Below are 17,137 nucleotides of genomic sequence, written 5' to 3'. Positions count from 1 at the left end.
TTCAAGGGAATTTTTAGTAATGCATCCATGTCCACAAATAATAGGTGCAATCAGAAGATAAACTACAGGATGTACACAGAAGTAAGGAGGGATTTCTAAAGCCTGCCCTTTATAGTCACAGCAGACTTACAACATTTCAGTAGATAGTAGCTAGCCCCTTAATCCTCTGCGTGCTTCTCCCGGACAGCAATATCACGTATTTACTCATGTGCAAATCCTGTGTATTATGGTGGCCAGCATTCTTAGTTTGTAAAAGAGTAGAAGTGATGCCTCTCACTGTTTATTCAAAGCAGGTGATGAACATACTATTTAACATTTAAATTCTGCAATAGTATTGAGTGTCCAAAGCTAGGTTTATAAATTCAAGTATTCCAAAGACAACATCAGAATGACATAAAGCAGCATGTTAGGGTGGGATACTGAGTAAGGAGAAGAACAAACACTACTGGTTGTCCACAAATGTTAGCAATTGTAGAACCAGTGATTATGGCTTGCAATCTGGTTAGGCATGGTTAAGTTCATCTGTATTTATTATGGGCAACAGAGGATTTTGAGGAGAAAGTTTAAGGAAGATAAAATGGTGAGCAATGAAATGGGGAAAAAAATGTTAAAGTACTTGTCAGAAAAATAGATGTTTGAGGTAGTTACTACTGGTGCAAATGTGGAAAGATGACCTTTCGACTGACAACGCTGTAGGCTGCATAGATATTAATGATGAGAGGCCTTTAAATGAAAACAGAAGAAAAATAAGGGAGAAGAAGATCTAGCTTAAAGATTCTCTTTCCTCCTCAAGGTAGAAGGATTTCCAGGGTGAAAGACTGTAGGCATTTTGTCTAAGATGAGATTGGAGTAGTGAAGTTATAAAGTGACTCAGGCTCAGTCAATTGTTTTGGCATCATAGGCTGAGGTGCAAAGGTTGTATTTTAGAAATTATTGTGCAAGGTGTTTGTGTAGTGTGTTAATCAATCACAAATGTGAGTCCTTAGTATTTTTATTACCTTTAGAATTTTGTGTGATGATAACACATTGTCAGAGGTAGAAATTTTCTTCTCTTGGCTAAGGAGACTATATCAGAAAAAAGAAAATAAGGTTTTCCCTTTTTTCCTTATTATCCTATAGAAAATGATCTTCTTTCTTTAGATGCAGAGCTTCTGTTTCAACTACCTTTCCTAAAATGCTCCTTTTCAATGTTCTCCTACCAATTTAAAGAAATAGCATTAATCTCACAATGTATAGAAACTATTTTACAGAAGTTGTTTTAAGGTAGTTTCAGGATGTAGAAATAAAAATGGAAGAAAACAAATACTGTCTAGAGATTCAGTCTCTATGGACACTGTAGGATTGAAGGATATAGCCTTCAACCACTATCAAATCTATGAAATTAGCAGACTTTCAGCAGTCCCAGAAATGCATATGCCTTCCAAATTTACAATACTATTTATTTTTTAATTGTGTTTACACATTTGGGGATGTGATGAGGGCAGCTGTTTTTTGTAAGATTCTGCTTAAAATAAGAATATGCAAAATTCTTCTTACTAGGGTATTTCTTGGGGAAAGCCAGGAGAGATAAAAGTCATAAAATAAAGATAGTGAAATGTACTCCACTATTAAAAAGTAGAAGGAGCTATTTAGATAAATATTTAATGTTGAGTAAACATCTAGAGAGTAAAGATGACTTGTGGAAGAGGCAGAAGGAAGTAGGGACAGGGAAATGAGAAATCATAGGGACAGTTGAACTTCAGGGGAAAGTTTAACTTTTGTTATTAGCCTTATTATTATGAAAATCCCAGGCGTATGAGATACTTCAGGCTCTCTAGAGTGAGTAGATTTTGTTCTGGAGCACAGTGGGAATTTCATCCACTGACAGTGAAGTGGTCTTATTAATGTTAACTGTACCTATATTGATAGCTGTATTTTTTTCTTTAATTGGAAGACTGATTTTTTTCTTTCTCTAGTAAAGCATCCTGCTTTGGGTAGGAGCTGGACTGGAGCATCTCAAGAGATCCCTTGCAACCTCACCCATACTGTGAACTATTCTGAGACACCAATCTTCTGTAGCTATTCTAGTAATCCTGTGATTATCTGGGCTCACACCAATGAAAGAAATATGATTTCCAGAATTCACAACACTATCTTTTATATTAGTGCTTTAATGTTAAGATCTAGGAAGCTAGAATTGTATACAATTATTTCATTTCAAAATATTCACGAGAGGAACTCATTGTGAGGGGTTTTTTTCCTATTTTTTTGTTTTATTTTGTTTTTCCTGCAGCTGGGCCGCTGGAACTTCCTCTTTTTGAGCTGATCCCTTCACAAAGACAAGTGGTTTTTTATGGAGACCGCTTGCCATTTCAGTGTACTGCAACATACGTTGACAATACCACCCAAGTACATTGGTACCATGCTGGTCGCCTGATTGAAACAGATGAAGAGAGTGGCATATTTGTGGAGGACAGCATCATTCATGACTGCTGCTTAATTACACGGTAATGTATACTCCTTGTAACAGACTTGTAGGCAAGGTGAACAGACTCAACACTTGCAAAAAGCCTCATTAAAACATGCATCAGGAGTTGTTTTATTTGAAGCAATTCAATTGCATGCGTGAATCGGAACAAACACAGGTACAGGTTTTTCATGGCTATGAATGGCTGTGGTTCCAAATCATATTTCTTGTGTCTAAGTATTCAGATTTGAGCAACTACGGATTTGAAACAGATTAAAACAGAGTTCCTTACACAGTAAACCGTGAAAAGAAACTGAACTAAGAATAGCTTCAGTAGCATATGAGAGTGACTTACAGCCAAACTACTTTCTGACACCATCTAGAAGATTGAATTGTGATCTACCTGTGAAGAGCTATCAATTTAAAAGGCTTGGATTAATTTTTGTAGGCTCCAACATACTGGATCCTATATTCTTTGGTTAAGTAATCTCATACTTGTTTCTTATTAAAATTTTTCTCAACTTTCTGTGACTTTTACCATCTGTGTGCCTCTGTGTGCTTGAGAGACACAGCGATCTACAGAAATCTTTGCTGATGTGAAAAATACAAGAGGAATGAAGTAGAATAGGTTGCTATAAAAGAAGTGACAACTAATACTTGGCAACAACCATATCATTCCAATTTTGCTTCAGTTTTGCCTTTTAAATCCTATTTAATAAATTACTATAAATTTATGTGTTTATTTTTGGTTTTCATCATAGAGTATGGGCTTGTCACTAAAAGCTGCTAAGCTGTTGCACACATCCTTTTGTCCTCTGCCAATTTCCATCATTGATCAAAAAAAAGAGTCTGATTCTATGTCTATGTTCTGCCTTTCTCTTTGTAGGAGATGGAGTGAAAATAGCTATGCTAATTAGCTCTGGATCATCATTAACATCTTTTCACTCAAACAGTTTCTATAAATGTAATTGACCTGAAATGCTTCTTGAACTGTCAAATGAAAGTTATGAAGGGAGTCAAATTAATTCCTCTCCACTGGGGTTTTTCGGCTTTATTGATTTTAATTTCATCTACTCACTGATTATTTGACCCCTTTTGGAGTCCTATAGATCTAGAGGCATAGATCTGACCTATTCTCACAGCTGCTGGCTTTCTTCTAATATCGATGTGTATGGCTGTAGCGGATAATGAAAAAGACTATTAGAGCAATTAGTATTAATGCCAAGTGCATGAGCTATTATGTAACTGCCGAGTCACTTAAATTAAAGCATGTTCTTCTTATTTCCATGATATCAAAATTAAAAGACATGCTGTTAATCACCTCATTATATTTTTCAACTGAATTATATTTTGCACTATATAAGCAATTTGTAGAGCATAGTAATAAACTGAAATAAATTGTCTAAAAATGTTAAGATATTCAAAATACCTACCCTTTTTAAAAAGCTAGTTTAGAAGTAGCTTGACTGAATTTTACCTTATATTGCTTAATTTTTGCCAGACTATAAAATAAAAATAATTTTTTACCATAGCAATATTTTAATAAGGATTGTTGATCTGCTACCTATCCCATTTGCTGTGCCATTAAACAGGTGACCTTGATGCTCATGTTGCAGTATGCACTGGGACCAGGTATTCAGAAGGAATGTTCTCTAAATACGTTGTCATATTTGCTGTTATAGACTGGAAAAATACTTTGACTTGTCCAAGTTATGTGATACAGACTGTCAAAATGAGACAAAGTATTTTTTGAATTAAACTCACAATCTTTAAACAGCTATTTAAAAGCTTAAAACATTTTAATTGCTCATTTGTTTGAGCTATGTGTTTCACTTCACAATATAGAAGGGCATCAACACTGCATCGTACAGCATGGTCCTCATCCAGTCAAAAATGCTAATACTCATGCAATCAAGCCTCTGCCTTGATCAAGGGGCTGATGAAAATTAACTTACTAAAGGCATGAGAGACCTATAATTTTGAAACTAGCTTTCAATACCCATACTGTTTTGAAGTAAATGTTTTCAAAAATATAAATTACAGAGTTGTATTGTCCCTTCATGTTGAAAATGAGAAAACATTGGCCAAGTTATGATTGTAAAAACTTTCTTCAGCATTTCTTAATTTTAATCCCATCATCATGATCATGTATACTATAACTTCATTTATATTATGATTATTATTACATGTTAAAATAATATGTAAGAGCATGCTTATTACATGTTACAATAGTACGTATTAATATGCTTGTTACGTGCTTATTACACACTGATTTGTGATATTTCTTAAGGCTAAATCACAGTTGTGTGAGGCACTGTGAAACATCAGAAAGGTTATGCTTCCCTGAGGTTATCATATGTTAAGTATAAGACTTGGAGTAAAAATAAAGGTAATTTTAAAATCAGTTCTTACAGTATCATATTTTGCCTTCCTATACCTACTCTTTACAGCAAATGTCCACTCTCTGTGGCTTTCTGTGATTGCACTAAAGGACAGGGTTTGGTTTGTGCTGCTTAGCAATTTAAAGATTTCTGAAGCTAGTTTTGAACAAAGAGGTGTAGTTGTGTTCCGAAAGCTGCTTATTCAGACATTTTTAGATGGTTATTTTATTGGGTAGTTCCAGATATTTCTGGACATGGATTTACAACACAAATATCATACTAAACCCTTCTGTTTTATTAACTGGCACAGTAGAAGGATAAAATATCCAAATGTGCATTTTTTGTCTCCTATGATAAAGCAGAATAAACTAAAATAAATGTTTTTGTTATAATAATTAAAGTAAGTTTTGAACTGTATTCCGGCATGTGACATTTTTCTTGGCAAAGAGTATTCCCTTCTAGGAGATCTTGAGAAAGTGTTTTCAATTCTGCTGCTAGCTCACATTTACCATTTCTTGCCAATGATAATAATATTTGATTTTGCTCATGTTGAACTTTCTGTTATTATGCCTGTGTATAAATGTCACAGTCATACATGAAAATGTAAATGTGATGTGGAACTAATTTCCTATCATCTGTGAATGGATCTAGCTGAAATTGTGACCTCTGTTTCCATGAAGACAGCCTAATTTCTACGCCTGGAATATTAGATTATCAGTTTGGTCACAATAAGCAGCAATGAAACAATCCATATTCCTGAAGCCACATAGGAGACAGATTATGTATGATTCTCTGCAGCACAGCACCTTTCCCAACTTCCCCCCTGTTCCCTTTCAGTGTTTGGAGAGTCTAGCAGGACAGTTATTATAATATTAAACTAAAAAAGGAAAATATTTTAGTTTTATGAACCAAGAAACTCCGCAATAGTAGAGAGACTTTAATTTTCAGGAAATTTCTTGTTTACCCTATAGACTATAATGACAATTTTAAAGTCTTTTTAGTTCTATTCTGTAAATACTTGTGTAGAGTGTTTAACAATGCTTATGTCTCTGACAGCTGTAATGGCTGCTCTGGGACCATTACAGTTCACAAGTGCTCCTTCTGAAAACATTAAACCGTGCAGAAAGTTAAGAACCCATAAAAAGTAGTGTTACAACTGGAGGAACTAACATGCTAAACCTAGGATAGCAGGTGTGAGTATCAGATGTGTTTTTCAGACGTAATTTTTATTATGTTATGTAGATAGCTTTGCCACTGGAAATACAAACTATTAGGTCTCAACTGTGATCCCCCACAAATAGTGTTTTTCTGTTAAATTCTCTCCTAAGTAGTTCAGTCTTCTAAATATGGCTGCCAAATGCAGTTCTTAAAAAAAAAAAAAGTAAGCTTAAGAATCTGCAGGTTTTTTAAAGCATCTAGTGCTTCCTTACATTTTGACAGCAGTCAATGCCAATACGGGATGGTCAAAAGTAAATAATGAAAGAAATAGTAATGTTTGAGATGATAGGACAATTATGGAACTACAGCTGACCCTTTAGGTGTAACAAGGATAGGGACAATAGTAAGAAAACTGGTTTTAGAATTTACACATAAAATGTGTATATTCATTTCTGAAAGCTGCTTTTAGAGGTATATAATTATGTGAAAATCTCCAAAGCTTCCATCTGCAAATGAAATGTTTGATATCAAGGAAGAGTTTCAAATCATGATCCACTTGTACTGTAAAAGTTAAAAAACTGGGGGAAAAAGAAAAAGGAATGCAATGTTGTGGATAAAAAATTACAATCATAAGTTTTGTAATCGAAAGGCGGTTTTGAATCCAATTAATAATTTTTAAGTGTTTAAAATTATCAGTGCCGCTATTAGTAAAGAATTTGGAACTTGGCTGAGACAGTTTCACTATAAGAATAAGAATAGTTTAAGATATGATTATTGAAAGAAATTAATATGAGTACAAATCGATTCCAGGAGTAGACAGGTGGTATTATGACAAGTTTGAGATCCAGGCAGGCATACCATATAAGAAAGAACAAAACTTCCAGAAATTCTGGGAGAAAGGCAGAAATTCTATGCCTATTTTTTCTGGAAAGAATCCAAATGACTCCTGAACTCTTTTAACAGTTTGTGGCAAGAGTACATCTGGAAAAGATATGAAGCAAGCGGTTGTGGTTTGGACCGATATTAGGTTAAGAACAGTCTGAAAATGGTATATCACTGATGAGCATGTTACTAGGCTGGAAACACAACTGGTAGTAGTTTAGGTATGTGCCAAATCATGGCAAAATATTGGAGATTCATTCTGCTCAAGATTAAAAAAATAAGTGTTAGAATAAATCCAAAGAATCTAACTCAGAAATGCAGATATTTCACAAGCGCTTTGTGTTCTGCTGTCATGAGCATTTGGAGATGGGCAGCTGAGGGTCATGCTGAGAAGCCCAGGGAAATCAGCAGAAATTGGTTAGTACTGGTATTTTGTTGGTTCACCTAATTGAGTCTGCTTGACCCTTAGTTGTTAGGAAAGAAATGAAGCAAAATAACAATTTAAATTGTAAATCAATGCATCTGTATTGTTTTGAGATTACTTTAAACGCTGTAGTCAATGGTCTACAGCTTACTTCAGGCACTGTAGGCAGCAAAAGACTAGTAACAGATGCACCTTTATCAGCAACATTCTCATATCTCAGACAGGAAGATAATATTTAAAATTATTGCAGAATATTATGAAATGCACAGGCTAAGGGTTTGATTATCTGAGATTAAAAGAATCTTCATGTGAATTAATTTGGAAGATTAATTAAATTTAGGCCTTTTCTCTAAAAATCTTTCAATTACCTAAATAAAATCCAATGACAGTTTTACTACTAATCAGTTTGAGGAAAAATTCGAAGTATAGTCTGTGGAAAAGTATACCAGTACTATGAAAAGCAAAAGCAACAATGATGATACCCTGTACCGTTAAAGGTATTAGACAATTATGTGAGAATTGTGCTGTGCCATAAAAACTGTAGGCTTAATTTGGATAACTGCTTATTGAAACATGATTGAGAAATAGATATTTTCACAGAAAATATATGTAAGTATTTTTGGCTGATAGAATAAAAAAACCCTAGTAAAATAGTAAGTCAGAACTGTAAAAAATTTTGATGGAGTCCTTCCTGAAGAACTTTAAGAGTACCCTTTTTGTGATGTTGAGACTGGATTAACAAGATGCCTTGCACTAAATGTTGACCTGTCACTTCCATCTCTGCTTGTTTCCTGCAGCTATGTATGGGTCCATCCAGCCACACCACTGAAATTAAATGTTAAGTTCAGTATTAAGAACAAAAATCTGCACTTTCACCCCCACAAGGGGAAATGAGTAGCGTTTTCTTTGATTTCTTAGGGCCAGAATGATTTCAATGTGGCCTTTTAAACAGCTGCGGCTATACAGCTGAGGAGATGCTGCACTGCAGCAGCAGTTTGGAGTGAACATCCCAGGACTGGCTTTTTTTTGAATTAGTTTTCCTGTCAACACCAATGTAAGGTATAATTATACATTTTCTCTCAGTCCAGGCAGTAGTTTGTAACCCTGTGCATCAGCTGTGATTATCAGAGCAATTCTGACTTATGTCCAGACTCTGATGTACTCCTACCAAGTCAGTCACCCTAGATACTGGTGAAACAAACCACTTATTTAAAGCAAAACATGTTAGAATTATTAAAACGCATAACTGAACTACTTTTTACTTTTCATGTATTTCAGTCTATTCAATCTAGAGAATGTGCTGTAGGACATATTCCTTATGGTCTTATAGAAAGCTTTTTTATTCTGTTAGCATGCTGGAATTCCATGAAAATAGGTCCCAGCCCCTTCTTTCTCCCTATAGGATAAAAAAACTGTATTTTTAATTGTTTATGGTGTTTTGATTGGATGACTCCTGGCCATCACAAAATAAAGTTTACACTGTTGGAGATACACTATAAACTGGAGAAAGAATAGAGATTGTTCCTGAAGTTCTTATGTAGGAAACTACTATGTCTTATCTCCTTTTTAGATCTTGCCAAATTTCTTGCAGGTCAGCATATAAAACAGGTCAGTATTCTAGTCCTAATATACAATTACTCTATCCCATAAAGTATTCATTAAATAATTAATTTCTGCATTTGTAACATCACCACTGACTAGAGAGAGTGGGAAATTCTGTCAAAGTAGTGTGCATTTGACAAATAATTTGAAATTGTAAAATTAATGTAGTGGTTTTTTAGTTTGTTTTCTTTTGTGTGTTCTTTGGGCTTTTTTGTGGGGTTTGTTTTGGGTTTTTTTTGCTGGTCCCAGTGGCATGTAATCAAATAATCAAGAATTGTAATAAGTAAGTTAACACTTCTAGATCATCTGGGAAATATTCTGCTTTAAAAGCTTTTTATGCAATTCTGGTTATTGGACTGATTGTCATAGTGTTATTTTTGTCTAAGAACCTCTGACAGTGTACAGATCACAAGAGTTATGCTAATGAAATAAAGCTTCCTCTGGTTATAACATTGCAGCATACAGACTACTTAAGGGCAGATGAAAGGCATACAGCAGGTGTAGCACCATTTCCCCAGAAGACTGCAGTTGTATACATCCTGCAGCCAAGTAGTTTGCTGGTAGAACAAAATTAATAACAGTAAACACATTTGAGCATCCCCAAAACTTTCACCAACTGACAAAGCAGCTCAATGATAGACAACTGATTCATGAAGTACTTTAAATAAGCCCTGGCCCAGTTGTACTCCCTTCAGATAGCTTTATAGCGCTGTGCCATCACAGACCTGCCAGCTGTCTGAAGGTTTCTCCAGCGAGAGAAAGCTTTGAGTGCTCTAGAGCTCTTCTTATCTTTTTTTTTCCCCTCCCCACTTTACGTTCTCAGCCAGCTAGACTGGCATGTATTGACTCTAGCACTGTGGGAGTATGAAGATAAATGCAAACACCTTTATGCACACCCTTTGCTGCAGCACAGTGCAGCACTGTAGCTGGTGTCTGTATCTACCTGACAAGCTCAATGAGAGAGAAAAGGACCATACAAGAAACCCAACCTGTTGTGGTATGTTGTAGAGCTATTTAGATTTCTGAATCTGTTCCTGAAGATGATTTGGTTTAGTCATTCTTAGTAGTATTTGTTTTCTCCATTTTAAGAAACAAGTTGATGGCATATAAATGTAGGTCACAGGTTATTTGACATCTACTTATAGAAACCACATCTTGCTATTTGGCAAATGTTTACTTAACAAATGGATCATATTAGCCTGTGACAACATTTTTGAACATTTGCATTTCTGTCAAAGTAATTTGAACAATACAAATGAAAATAAAGCGAGATGGTTTAGTAACTGACATACGGGTCTTTCCTCCCATTTTCAAAGTAGGTTGGGGTTTTTTTCTGTCAATATATTGTCATTAAAATTAGGTCTTTTCCATTGTCATCTCTGAAGTCAAATCCAACTGTTGCCATGGTCCTAGCATACTGATGTGAACAAATTAGCTGATAGATAAATTATAGTAAAAGTATGTTACAGCACGTTATGTTTCTTGGGTAGCTACGGATGGCATTAAATGGTAAGTTATGCTTTGTTTTTATATTCAATCAGACAAAACAGAAAATCACGGGTATTGAATTTCTGATGTGTATGACAAATTGATTACACCTGAAAATATTTGCTAGACATCTAGCATAAAATGTGTAGCAACTTTAATCTTTAATCTTCCTTTTCTCTTGCTGTTGCCTGGACACAAGCCTTCTTTAAAGGCTATCAGCCTTCTAAAGCTGTTTCTTTCATGGGTAAATAAGTAATTTTGTCAGAGAGATCAGACTAGCAATTTAAGTTCAGTTAAAGTGCCTAGATTTACACACTTTCTCTTAATTTTCCATGTTTTAACCTTATATCCCCTGTGAAAGGCTGCATTCCAAGCAGCAGTGTACTCTGGAGACCAACACTCATTTTTTAAATTCTGTGTTGGTATTAATAATTTAAGGTGGTATGGGTTGGAGGCAGGTTACGCAGGCCTTCTGCCTGAGCTGTAGAAACGCATTCGCTATTTATCTGTCTGAGGAAGAATATGAGGAAACCTAAATGTTTTCTGTGTTTGAGTAATTAATTTTTATTTTTTCCAGGAAGAGCAGTTGGTTCTTCCCAAGTCTGACAGGAACTCAAGTTAGACTTTAAAGTCTTTCTTGTGGAAAGCCAATCAAAATATGGTGTTAAAGTGTCCTCTTTATTTGTTACTCTGTTTCCTGGCATGCAAATGGCTGCTGGGGCATACAGTAAATGTCCCTAAGGCATTACTTCAGGACATGGTTGAGTAACTTTGCATAATGAGACCTACTTCTGATTGTCTAATTACTTATGCATAGCTGTAGCAATGCCAAAATATGCCTCAAATAGAAATCTATTGTCACAGGTTACTTGATTACATGAGTATAGCTTCAGCCTGCATCATGGTTACGCTCTTTGTAATGACCAAAGCCACGGGCTTTTATTGAATATTATAACAACTTTTTCATGCAATTGCGTCAGCTGTACATTTTAATTATTTTTTCAATATGCCAGGCATCATATTTGAAAAAGGAATCCTACGATGCATGAAATTTCGCAGTACGAAGAAGAAACATGTATATTCTCTTTCTTCCTTTCAATGTTTTTACTGAGAAGGCCACTATAATTTCAAAAGAAAACTTGAGAAAAGCTTGCTAGTCATCCTTTTGTTCTCATCATCCTTTTGTTCTCATCAGGCAACAATCTTCATATTCAGTTTGCCTTGACATCATCTCATGAATATTTGACTTTGTTCTATGTCTTGGTAGATGAAAAATTTCCACAAAAGTAGCAACTATCACACCTCTGAGGAGTGGGATATGATTGCTAATGTAGAGGAAGTAGGAACTCTTTCTGACTAATACTCCGTCCTTAGGAAAGCTGCATAGTAGAGGCAAGATCATTTCATTTGTGGCCTGACATTTATTAGCTTCTGTGAGATAGGATAATCAAGGAAAGTATACAGCCAAAGGTGACGTCCTCTTAATTCTGTTGTGCTCTTGTCAAGCTCCTAAACGAGAGAGTCCTGCCATGTTCTCAGGTCACAAGAGAGTTCTTGCCTTTTATTAAAATTTATTGTCATGGCCAAGAGAGAATAAGAATGCCTTTCTACTAAGAGTAAGAAAACCAATGGAACTTCTGGGCACACTAATGTAACAGTGAGTGCCAAGACTTAAAATATGTAACTGACCTACTAGAAAACTTTATGAAGAGATTTAAAATTCTATACAGGCCCATCCTTTCCTTTTGGTCTGCCAGGACTCTGAAGTCACCAACGATTATAAGTGAAGAAAATGTTAAAGGATCAAGTTGACTGCTTTTTTTGAGAATTAAAGGACTTTTTTTTTTTTTTTTTTTAATCCAGTCCCCCAAATTCTCTAGGGGTATAAGATCAATTTATCATTTGTCATATCCAGATGGTAAGTAAATGAACAGTTTCACCATTGGGCTTGCTATCCAAAATATTCCTAGAGGAATATAAATGAATGCATCATTTACAGTGGCCAGATGGCAATTCAGAAGACAATTCCATGTTCTAGTTGTTACAGCTTCTTCTATATTGTATAAACATATTCTGGCTTATTTTTGTTCACCATCTGAAGAAAGGGCCATAGAAGATTGAAAGTGTGAATGTGAGGATTTACACATCATTTTAAAGAACTTGAACCAGTGTTCAAGTATTGCATTTCTACCAGAGGCAACATTGACGTATCAGTAAATATTTGTGTGTGAACCTGGGAAACTTCATCAAATGACAGGAGATCTGTTTCGCGGCAGATAAATTTGCATCAGAACGCATTTCAGCAACTTAAATAAATGGAAAAAGTACCCTTTTTCTTTATATTTATTTATCTTCATATTGATTACCTGTAAAACTGATAATATGTTCAAGTATTGCATTTACCTAAAATCACTGTGGCTCCCAGTTTTATCAAATATGTAGTTTTAAAAATGTTTATAGATATTTTATACAGAATATAACAAAAGATCAGCACATCTATCATACATTCTATTCACTTGGGAAGTCTCCCAGTCTTGATGCCATAGTTGAATATTTACGCTATTGTTTCTGTGAAAAAGAGCTTTTATGGATAATTGTTTTTATAAGCTCTAGGAATATATTCTTTCTCAGCTGTCTATAAAGGTAATGTGAGATTGTTGTGACATATGAAATAGAAGATTTAATTAAAAATTTTTTATCAGCTGGCTAATTTCACTTAAATATTTCAACCTGAATGTAAGAAGGTATATTAAGAGTTAGCTAAGAGGCTGCCGCTATTGGGCTTTCTCATCTGACACTTCTTAAGAGAACAATTGCTTCTTTTGACATGAAAATGTTCAGCTACTCTGTCTGAGAATGGCTAGTAATACTTCTACTATATTTTCTGCAATAAAAACATGTTAGAGTTTGTTGAAAAAATGAAATAAGGGGTTCCAAGGTACTTGGAGCTCAAAGCCGTGATAAATAGGAACAGTGTGAGATTTTTGAAGTTACTGTTTAATGATAAATTTGACTGAATATCTGGAGAACTGCAAAAAATTCTGAAGCAATTTAACTTAAATCAAAGGCTATTTACCATGGTTTGCTTGTTTTCTGGGGATCAGGATAATGGGCTTGTAGTAAGTACTTGAGTAAATCATCCTTCATTGTATGCATAATTCAAAGAAAAATTACATACGCAGCTGTCTAATCACTTCCTACCTTGATTGTGGTCTACTTTCATGTGTATCAGAAGTTGTCTATACACAAGGAGATTAGATTCGATCCTTTCTTGCAGCCAAGTTAATAAAAGTGCATTTATATTATACAAAGGTTTAAACTGAAAAAGGATAACCTTTTTAGAGACATTTAAAAGAGCAAAAAATTAAAAATAAATTATATATAATTATTCTCCATATATCTTTCAAAATGTCAGGCTCTTTACAAAAGTGCCAAAGGCCACAAGTAGAATTTTTTAAGATTTTGTTTTAAATACAGATTTGAAATCAATTTAATAACTTTAAAATTCTGTGCTTCTCTTTTTATAATGTACCTTCTCGTTTCTTCCCACATAATTTCTAATTGGCATATTCAAAGATGAGCCATTTGTGTAAAGCAAAGTAAATATTTCAGATAATTATTACCTTTTTTCCTCTCCCAACTACTTTCAAAAGCTTTACTTTCTTTAAAACTGTAGTAAATTTATTTCTAGCCCAACAGCAGATTTAAGATCTAATGTATTACTTTCTTAAAATGTAGTAGTTAGCACTATTTTTCTCTATGAGATCTGTGGAGTTACAGTAATTGGATAAAAATCTATCCACCAGATGATGAAGGAGACCTTCTCGACTGATTTAAAATATACAGAAAATACTAACCAGAACAGTTCTAGATGATTTTAAATGTTTCTGAAATTATTTCCTCCTTCTCTAATTATACATAGAATATTTAGCTTAGGCAGCTAAATATTGGTATGGTGCAGTCACGCACAGCGTTTGTATTGTAAGAGAAGCCACAAAGTGTCAATATTTAACTTGTCTAACACTCATTATAAAAAGTTAATGCAACCTTAATTTATTGATATTAGTAACAACATTTCATATTTGGTAGGGGATGGTGTGAAAGAAGTTTGTGAGTAGCAAAGTACTGAAAGAAATATCAACATTTGCCTCATCTCATTTTGCATTCATCAGGAAAATTATACTTCCAAAGTCAATGGCTATTCTGGAAAACTTTTCCCATGCTGCCACAGGGGCAGCAGATTCTGCTATCGAATTGTCTTTGGAGCTGCAATTACAGCTGAAGAGAAGCTCTGTGAATTGGTTGTGTTGTCAACTTGAAATGCATTTCTGACTTTCAAGTGCTTTCATTTATGCAACAAAAAACCCAATTTTCTAATATTTGGGGAAAGGAGAACAGGCATTGATACATAACTGATGTACCTTTGTGATGACTGGTAATCTGTGTTGTAGCCTGTCATGATCTGAGTGGTCAATCCAAATTGGTGCTGCTAAAATCTTAATACCAATCACTCACATATTGTCTGTTCCTATAATAACATAGAGCAAAACTTGTTTTTATATTTTCATAGAAAATTTCTGAAGATAAGTTAATATCAGAAAACCAATGACTCAATCTCTGTATAATTAAGTATATACAAAAATTAATCTTTTATTTTTATAGTGAACTTATCCTATCCAGCATTGACATTGATGCAACTGGAGATTGGGAGTGTCTAGTCAACAATTCCTATGGAAATAGCACTAAACAAGTAGAAATTGTGGTACTTGAAACGGCTGCACCCTACTGCCCTGCAGAAAGAGTTATTAACAACAAGGGAGATTTCAGGTATGATTTCCTGATTTTGGAGTGTGTTTCATATATTAATATAGATACAGACCATATTCATGCTTACATGATACTTCAGTGTCAGTTACGAAGATGACACTTATTTTACTTGTCATTTTTATGTAATACAGTAGGAAGGAGGAGCACTGTGTGATTTTTATGGGAAATGGCAGATAGTGCTTCAAGAGCAGCAGGCTTGTGAAAGTCAGAGAATCTTTCTTCTAATTCCTCAGTGTGAGATTATAGAAAATTTCAAAATATGTAGCCTCTTTACAGCTAAATGAGAGAAGGTTCAAAATTGTTCTTGGTCTTTTCTAAATTATAGAATATGATAACACTGCATTAAAGCATTAGAAGATTAAATCTTCAGTACTTTTCTAATCTGTTCCAGTTCTGCTGGTTTTGTTCAGCTGAGATTAGAGGTACCAAATAACATAAAACTGTTAGTAAAATATTTCATTGAAGAGAATCAGAATAGCAAGTAAAACTACTTAGTAAAACAAATAGATCGTTTGAGGTGAGCTTAAGGACACACACAGTTCCACCAATATATCACATGATTAGAAAACACATCCATCCTGCTATCTGAATCTTAGAGTCTGCACAATTTTGTTGACTAAATGTAGTTTTTGTTTCATCTTTACTTTTCTCTGCATATGCTGGTGGGCTTTTTAAAATTTTAATCCTCATAAACTGATGAAAAATTTAAGGATTCTGTGGAATTTGGTATTGTTTTCAGTTAGCTCTAAAATATTTCAATGATATGCATAAAGCTCTTAAACAAAATATAATTACCTGCTTGACAATAACACTGATGTATGATGGCATTCCCATTGAGAAATCAAGAAGGTAATTTGTTACCAAGTGAATTATAATAAGAATTCAGCTTGAATAGTTAATGAAAGGAAAAGTAGAAGAGAGAGGAAGCTTCTCTTAAACACCAGAACTTTCTGCAAATACTTCTGACCTGAAAGCCTCTCTTCAAGTTATCTTTAAAACTTTTCCGAAGGCCTTTTACTACTATTTCTTGTGTTTGAATAAAAATAAATTAATTAATTAGAAAGATGTGGAGAAACCGATTCACATAACCTGTTTTCTCTTTACTATGAAGCTATTTGATTACGTGTTAGCCTCAGTTCCAGTGAGTATACCACATTTGCTGAACATATATTTATATACCTATTTAATCCATATATATGGATTAAAATCCATTAGAGATCTTTGACAATCTCAGGTATAGATTTTTTTTGTCATCGCAAGAGCTGCCATTGTGTTTTCTCATAGTGGACATGCTTAAATGTATTTTAATTAGACCTTTTAAAATACACATACTTCCTATCAGATAACACATACTGAATCTTTTAGATGACAACTTTATGAAGTTCACGTTCTTGCCATAAAATGACATCCTTTTCTTCATAAATAAATATATATAAATTCTACAGACTGCACAAACTAACACCAGGGGCATTTTTGTCATTTTATATAAATCAGAAGAACAGGAGTGCACATTTCTCTCCCTATTGAACATCTTTCTAGAAATTCATATAAATTTATTTTTAAAATCTATATCAAAAGGAAGCTGAGTCCATAGGTTCTTTTGGCATTTGAGGGAATGAATTTAAAATTATAGAGAATTTATCAGGCTCAAACTCAGCATTAGCACTTGAAATTGTTCCAAAGGTTTGTCCTCAGAGATGCAGCTATCACACCAGTCATTTTTCTTACAAAGGTCTTCGAAGTTTTGGTAACATACCAAGTATGTAAGTAGAAAGAGCTGAACCACAAAAGTAAAGCTAGAAAGAACAGTTCTTTCACCGGGCAAAAAAAAGAAAAAAGCATCCACTGTTAGGGAAGTGTGGTTCTTTCAGTTGACCAGCCTAGGTGTTATTTATAACTGCGCAACTGCAGTAAGAATTAGGCACTGTA

At 34.4% G+C, this 17,137-nt stretch overlaps 1 protein-coding gene across 2 annotated transcripts in view; it reads left to right on the top strand.

Annotated features, from left to right (window-relative positions):
* The window catches only part of LOC104264621 (adhesion G protein-coupled receptor A3-like), a 285,940-nt gene that overhangs the window by 129,701 nt on the left and 139,102 nt on the right, over positions 1–17,137 (top strand). For both annotated transcript variants that reach the window (XM_059821160.1, XM_059821161.1), the window contains 2 exons: positions 2,273–2,486; positions 15,044–15,208. In XM_059821160.1, the coding sequence (XP_059677143.1) occupies positions 2,273–2,486; positions 15,044–15,208 (379 nt within the window). The remainder of the gene's footprint in view (positions 1–2,272; positions 2,487–15,043; positions 15,209–17,137) is intronic.

This window comes from Gavia stellata, chromosome 9 (assembly GCF_030936135.1).
Source record: "Gavia stellata isolate bGavSte3 chromosome 9, bGavSte3.hap2, whole genome shotgun sequence".
NCBI lineage: Eukaryota > Metazoa > Chordata > Aves > Gaviiformes > Gaviidae > Gavia > Gavia stellata.
Note: the sequence above shows the minus strand (reverse complement) of the source record. Positions and strands in the feature narration are given on the sequence as shown.